Source organism: Lygodium microphyllum, chromosome 2 (assembly GCF_053477565.2).
Source record: "Lygodium microphyllum isolate KBCC chromosome 2, Lygodium_microphyllum_v1.1.10, whole genome shotgun sequence".
NCBI classification, from domain to species: Eukaryota; Viridiplantae; Streptophyta; class Polypodiopsida; order Schizaeales; family Lygodiaceae; genus Lygodium; species Lygodium microphyllum.
This window is the reverse complement of record NC_141136.1, coordinates 137,121,255-137,128,714: the sequence shown is the minus strand read 5'-3', so window position 1 is coordinate 137,128,714 and position 7,460 is coordinate 137,121,255. Positions and strand designations below refer to the sequence as shown.

Below are 7,460 nucleotides of genomic sequence, written 5' to 3'. Positions count from 1 at the left end.
ACTGGGCATTGGCCGGAATTAGTGCAGTTTTTACAGTAAACATAGGTTAAAGAGAATCGTGATGGCCTTGGACTTTACACAAAACCTTGTGTGTACGTCAACGGATCGGCTAGCCACTCAGTAAGGTTGTAACTTGTTATAAATATTTACTGGTACAACCCTTCTTCCCAAAAACTTCCGTCTATTCCTTGTGGATAATTATAAAATCGACCAGAATTTGAGAACTAGTTTTCAAAAGATCGAACACAATAACAATAATTATTGGTGTAATGCATCAAAAGGAATCTGCTTTTTGCCTCGAAAGGTGTATAACTTATAATAAAAGCAGGATGAGGGGCCCGACTTGTCACACATTCCAACATAAACGAATGATGTTAAAATACATCGACGATCACATAAGAATCAATAACCACTCGTGCTTTGCTTCAAAATTAACTTGTGCTAAAACAACAGATATCAAAGTTGTGAAGCTGCGTATTCAGAACATTAAGAGAAGACTAAACATATAGACGATAGATTGAATGCGCAGCATTAAGAGAAGACTAAACATATAGACGATAAATTGAGTGCAAGATAAGTACCCCATTACTTGTGCAATATCATAGCATTACATGCACTGTGATCTTGTTGTAACTTCTTGAAGTTTTTCCACATCTTATCCTTGTAAATATTACCTATGGAGCAGTGTGTACAGCGGCAGGGAAATACACGGGAGGACGCTGTCAATGCCAAAAGTTGAGCATAGCCTACACACAGAAGAAGACGACGAGAAGAAGAATAGCAACCTTCTGAAAGGGAGACAAAATCCGGAGAAAAAGCGGAGACTTGTGGCCGATCTTGGAACGATGGTGAATCTGTGCACTGGCAAGGAAAAAGGAAGAAGACTAAAGGGAGACTTTCCTTCTATGAAGGGATTCCAGACGCTGCATTCTCATCTGCTCTTTGAATCGGGCGATGAAAGCATCAGCCTGCCTGTTGATGAGCTCCAAGCCGGGGCTGACTGGGGAGGAGGACAAACGTCCGAGGTCACCAGTTGATGAGGATGGCGATGGTGATAGAGAGAGTGACAAAGGACGAGAAGGAGATGCTGTTTTTCCCTCGGCTGATTCTTCCTCGATGTAGAAGCTCACTCTTCTCGCAGGCTTCGCTCTCACGACGCCATCGCCAGCTTCCCCTTTGGCAGCAACGGCAGCCTCCTCTTCCTTGCCTCCTCCTGCCGCTACTCCCGCAGGATCTCGTTCGTAGTTTATCCCGTCATCCAGGGAACTTGCTCTCCTGTGCAGCTTCTTCTGAGAAAACAATGAAACAGCCGTACCTTCGCTCTTGAACTGCTCCATGGCGTCTGATCTGTACGCCTCCGTGGACGCCGCTGGATGACGCCTGTGCACCGGCGTGCTCTCGGAGGAAGCTACCTTATCATCGTTCATGGCCGCAAGCCTTTGACCTTCCTCCTTTCTATGCTTCTTGTCTGCACCTTCTGGCGTATACACAATGTAGTGAAAGTCAGCATCTCCAAAGCCACTATCTCCGAAGATGGAAGCGACGGGGTAAAGCTGTTCAAAAGCAGGCGCCTGCTGCTTCTTCTCCCGGACGTCGTTCTTCTTCGGGCTGCTGAAGATGACAATAGCGATGGCGGTAGTGCAAAACAGAAAAACGGACGCATCGCGGAGGCGGTAAAGCACCTGAGAACTGACAGGCTCAAGGAGAGGGAGGAGGGGCAGGCCGAAGCCATGAGGCGAGAGGAGGAAGGCGAGGAGGAGAGTGGCGAGGAGGCAGCCTGAAGCGATGGAGGCGAGGAGCAGGAGGCGTGTGCGCCGGGCAGCGATGGAGGCCGAGGGAGCAGGAGAAGCCATGGCGAGAGAAGAATCTGCTGCGTCCATGTTTTCCCCCTTCTCAAGTTAAGGCCACTAGCCTACTTATTATTACTCGCTCTTGCTGCAAGTCCTCTCTTCCCTTATCATACCTCCATTTGGTACATTCTCTCCCCGTCACATACATTTGGCATTTTTGCACATTTCCTCCTGCTCTCGCTCTCTTTCATTCATACCCTAGGCATCGTTTAAAAAGTTTCAACTTTCCCCCATCCTGCCCCTTTGGTTAATTTTGAAACGGAGGCTGGTTACGCGGCCCGGACATAAGCGTAATACCTTTATATTTCAAATAGACATCATCTGTGAAAAAATAAAAAATAACAAACTTATAAATTTTTTGATTGGTTACAAATACAAAAAGTGTATTATTGTCCGTCACTTTATAAAGTGGGCAAGGATACTCCGTGTCCAAAGGTGGGCAAGGAGTTCACTTGTTTAGCAAGTAAACAATAGGTCATGTCCTCTCCATTGTGTAAAGGATTGCGGACGCCTAACCCTTAAATAAGTGTTTTGATCAATTAAAGCTTACAAAGTGGATGTCCACCATTTGGTGTGTAATCAACCTGAATTTAGTTACCCTTAACAAGTCTTGGCCCTTGCCGAGGCATAAAAAGGTGCAAACACACAATGAACATTAGTATAAAATAAATTAAAAGCTTTTCAAAGAAAATTCCAAACTTTTAAAAAGAATGTTTAAAACCTTGATACAAACATTTTAGCTACAAAATTGGCAAATGCATATAACTTGATATCAAATTTCAAAAATCTCTTTCAGCTTTGTGTTAAGGGTTTTTATACCCTTTTTTTTTTTTAAATTGGGTGCAAGGCAACATCTCCAAACAATGCACCAACTTTACTACCTGCCCACCCTCTCAAAGCGCCCTACCATTCAACCTAGGTTTGCATCATCAGTGGTACTAAAACAATTCCCAACACAACATGAACAATGCTTCTTTGTAGAAAACAAGTTATCTTTTGTGTGGCTAGGATTTAAGTTTCCTACTAATCCTCTCAAACATTCCATAGGTTGAAATTTGTTGAACTCTCAATTAACATCACTATCACACTCACTCACTCACACACACACACACTCTCTCTCTCTCTCTCTCTCTCTCTCTCTCTCTCTCAACATGATACTATATCATTTCGAAAACTTTAGTTCCATAAGTATACATTTTCAACCTTTTGAAGCTAATACACATTCTTCCCATGACCACTTTACCACAAGAGAAGGGCACTCTTTTTTTCCTTTATTTCATTCTTCTTCTTGGCTATAACAAGAGGCTACAACTTTAAGGATTTTCATACGAACTCACGTGTCATGGGAACAAGAAAAGATATTACTTTTTTGTTGGTACAAATGCTTTATTAAAGTTTCTTTCTTAAAAGATTCATTTTAATTAAAATTGTCTTTCTGGCTTACTTTTATCCCTAATCTACTCTACTATCATACCCCTTAGTAATGAGAAGGCAAGGGCCTACCATGAGTTTAACCATCTTCTCTTTTGCAATAAGAGTTATTTCTCTTATGAATTATCAACAAGTAATCTTGTCAAAACAGCCACGAGGGCATTTTCTAAATGATTTGCATTATAGCACCTCACAAGGGGGTCTCCCTCTCTTTCATACATTGCACGCTTATTTTTTTGAGGTATTGCCACATATTCAAAACAAAATGCAAGTGCTTTGTTAAAATGCAAAGAGCAACAAATTGATGGAGTGATAAATAACTACAAAAGACAAAGAATATGGCTAAACCAGACCAATGTATCATTGAGAAACATAAGTACAAAGAATATTGGTAAACCAAACCAAAGCTATGAATGAGAAACATGAGTACAATGGCCATGTGCCAAGCATATATGCGACTAAGAACCAACAAAGTGGCATAATCTCTCTCTACACTTCACATGTGGGACTAGCAACAACAATTGGAAATACACCACTCAAAAATTCTTCATTGTCAAGACCTTTCTCTAAACACTTTTAGATAGTTGAAATAGTTTTCATCTCTGAGCTCCATGGATAGCTTGCTTAACATGTGCACTCAAGCATAAGTATCATCTAATACCACATGAGATTTATTAAAGAATTTGTCCTTCTATGAACTTAGAGGTGATGATTTCCACTCCAAGATTTGCACTTGGGAATGGCCATATATTCCAAGTTTCCCATTGATGAATGATTAGTATCTTCCAAAACTAATGATCTCAAAGGCATATAGCAAGATTTACAAAACCTCGGAAAATACATAAGCATGTCCTTTCTCCACCCATGCTTCTAGTATTTACACATAGGATTCATAGGCATAGCATTATATAAATAGTACTGGTAAACACTTGTGTGCATGCGTGCGTGCGTGCATGCATGTGTGTGTGTGTGTGTGTGTGTGTGTGTGTGTGTGTGTGTGTGTGTGTGTGTGTGTGTGTGTGTGTGTGTGTGTGTGTGTGTGTGTGTGTGTGTGTGTGTGTGTGTGTGTGTGTGTGTGTGTGTGTGTGTGTGTGTGTGTGTGTGTGTGTGTGTGTGTGTGTGTGTGTGTGTGTGTGTGTGTGTGTGTGTGTGTGTGTGTGTGTGTGTGTGTGTGTGTGTGTGTGTGTGTGTGTGTGTGTGTGTGTGTGTGGAAAAAATGGATTGCACATTCAAATTTATAGATATTTGCTTAATGTTATGTTTACATACAAATAGGATCATTCTAGGATAATAGATTAATGCAAACATTTATAAATTTTATTTCCAACTTCACATTACTTATATGTGAACCAAGGTAGACATCCAATTACTAGATTTTAACACAAGCGAAATACTCAAGTACTCTCCTGCACTATGAAGAAAAGGCAAATCAACTAATTAGAGTAATAGTAGTCATTGCTATAACTAAATTCCTTTTTCAATCAACATCGAGTTTTATAAACAAGTGGTTACTTGAGCAACAAATGGTTATCATTGTTCAATGTAGAAAGAAAGTGATTTTGGTTTACAAGGTGGCCATTCATTGTTTAATATCATTCAAGTAATAACATGTAGTATAACCAAAGTCTTTCTTCATTAAATAACATGATTATTTAAATTATTGATAAGGGTTCTTTAATGTGCCAATAGTTTTATTAAAGAAAAATAAGAGATATTTATGTTGGCCTAAGGGACTTATAAAAGCTTCTCAAAACACTAAGGATGGTGAAAAAAGTGCATGTCATTGGAGTTGAAGAGTGAGAAGGGTAGGTAGTGTGAAGGGCAATAAGACTCCATGCTTGCATTGATGAGACTATGTGCTTGCTTCTTGTGTACAATAAGGCAAGTAGCACAAGCAAGAACTCAAGCTTGGCCATCTATTTGATATGGATGGAACTTCCAAGGTGTAGAATGTAAATGGCATGGAGCTTGAATATGCCATAATTTATGCTTTTCATCTTATAAAATGTTGAAGATTTCATTGAGAGGCAAGAACAATATCATGTTGAAAGTACAAATTTCAATTGAAAGCACAATGGGATTAATGGTACATGCTCCAAACCATCTCTACTTCAATGCTTTGAAATCCAAGTAGCAAAAGGCAAGAATTTCTCTATTCTCTAAGGACTCGAAGATTATCACTATATTTCAAAAATGTGAAAAGATGAAAAACTCCGACAAAGGTAATGCCACCCTTGGACCATCTCTTTTCTATGACAAGGTGTTGTTTGTTTTGAAATTTATGAAAAAATGCAAATCGTGTAGAATCAACGAATTTCAAGTTGAATCCTACTTGGCCATTTTGAAAGTACAACCTTTAGAACATCTATGATTTGTTGAGCCATATCAAAACAGTGGAGAAATTAGCTGCTACCTCAATGAAGGCCTCATCAAGCTAATGCCAAAAGTTAAGCTAATACCAAAGTTAAGAGAGAACAAGGCCTAATCACTAAAGGCATCTTACTACGCTTAATCTTTTCTATATATTATTTGAAGGTTTGGCTTCGGGAACTCAAACTAACCAAAAGACTCCCAAACCTACGTGGCACAAGGAGGAGACGTTTGGTACTCAAGATTCAAAGTCTCTCTCTCTCTCTCTCTCTCTCTCTCTCTCTCTCTCTCTCTCTCTCTCTCTCTCTCTCTCTTTGAGAACACTATGGTGAATGCTGCCATGTGATGTTATGAATACTTTTTGAGACAATACAGGCATGACTTAAGTACTATATTGAACACTATGTGAGAGATATCTTGCATCAAATAGTAAACATGGGATCTCGTGTCTAAACATGGATATTGAAGAGTGATATGCTGTGTCATTGAATAGTGATATCTCCTACTGATAGTGATGTCAAATAGTGGCATGCATATAAGTAGCTTGAACAATGAAAGTTACCCTCACTTGTCTAAATAGTGAAGTCAAAACAGTACTATATAGATCTTTGATCTATGCAAGGAGTGATTGTCATGGAATGTTGAACTACGTAGAATGTTGGTTTATGACACTCTGCACTTGCTTGATAGCGATCTAATACAGCAGCCTTAAATTACAATATTGAGACACAATAGTAAATAGTTTGACCATTCAAGGAAGACATACATTGAATGTATATTGCAAGTTCAACCTAGACTTAATCTAGACTATTGAAACACAAAGTGAACATTGCATGTTGTAATACTATGACCAACACTTGTGGATGAAAAACTAGAAATTGTACCAAACATGCCAAACAACCCAAACAATGTAAAAACTCCCATTATGTCCAATGCATACATGGGGGATGCCTTTGAGGATGAGATAGCACACCTTGCCATGGATGCCACATTTTGTACTCCACCCAAATGCACAAGGTATAAACCTATTGTCATGAATCTCAATAATGGACAATCTCCCCTGGATCAAATAGCCTTGGAAAGAGCCCAAGGACCATTCATGAATCTATGCACACAAAGATACAAATCATGATTCATGCAAATATATGAATCATGAAGCAAGAAATGGAGAAAGAAATCCGTGAAAACATTTGGCTTGAATTGCAAGAAGAGATGAAAAGAATGCATGAAGGAATATACACAACTATGGAAAAGAGAATACAATTGCAAGTAGCATTAGAACTAAACACAATAAGAATTGAAATACAAAAAACTATAGATGTTTGCATGGTCGAAATCTTGCAATTAAGAGAAGAGTTAAATGTACATAACTAGAAATAGAAGTACAAGGGGAACTATAAGCCATACCTGAGCTAAAAATAAAGATGCGAGGTATTGAAAATGGATGTCCATACATGGATAGATATGTTGGAAGGAAAAAAGGAAAATATGGGAAAATGTAATGAAGAAAAATGCATCATGGATAGACATAGTTAAGAAGCACAAAGGAATGCCAAGGAATAAAGTGAAAATGATAAATAACACCCTTAAGAAAGAGGCAGAATGAAATATACATGCACTCCAAGTATGGGTCATAGGATTGGCTGAGAATATGAGGATGCAAAGTCACTAAGAAATAAAACAGGAGCAACAAATGCACCCATTATGCATGCATGGCATGGTGGTAAAGATGGAGATGGTCAAGGAAAGATTCTAGTAGTGAAATGACAAATATAGAAAAAAAAAAAGCTTTACTAACACACTAGAAAG

General features: G+C 39.0%; 1 protein-coding gene across 1 annotated transcript; it reads right to left on the bottom strand.

The window, feature by feature from the left end:
• Positions 1 to 551: 551 nt before the first annotated feature.
• Positions 552 to 2,032, bottom strand: LOC148040371 (uncharacterized). The gene has a single exon (XM_087698924.1). The coding sequence runs from the start codon at positions 1,878 to 1,880 to the stop codon at positions 885 to 887; it is 996 nt and encodes a 331-aa protein (XP_087555050.1). The 5' UTR covers positions 1,881 to 2,032; the 3' UTR covers positions 552 to 884.
• Positions 2,033 to 7,460: the final 5,428 nt, after the last annotated feature.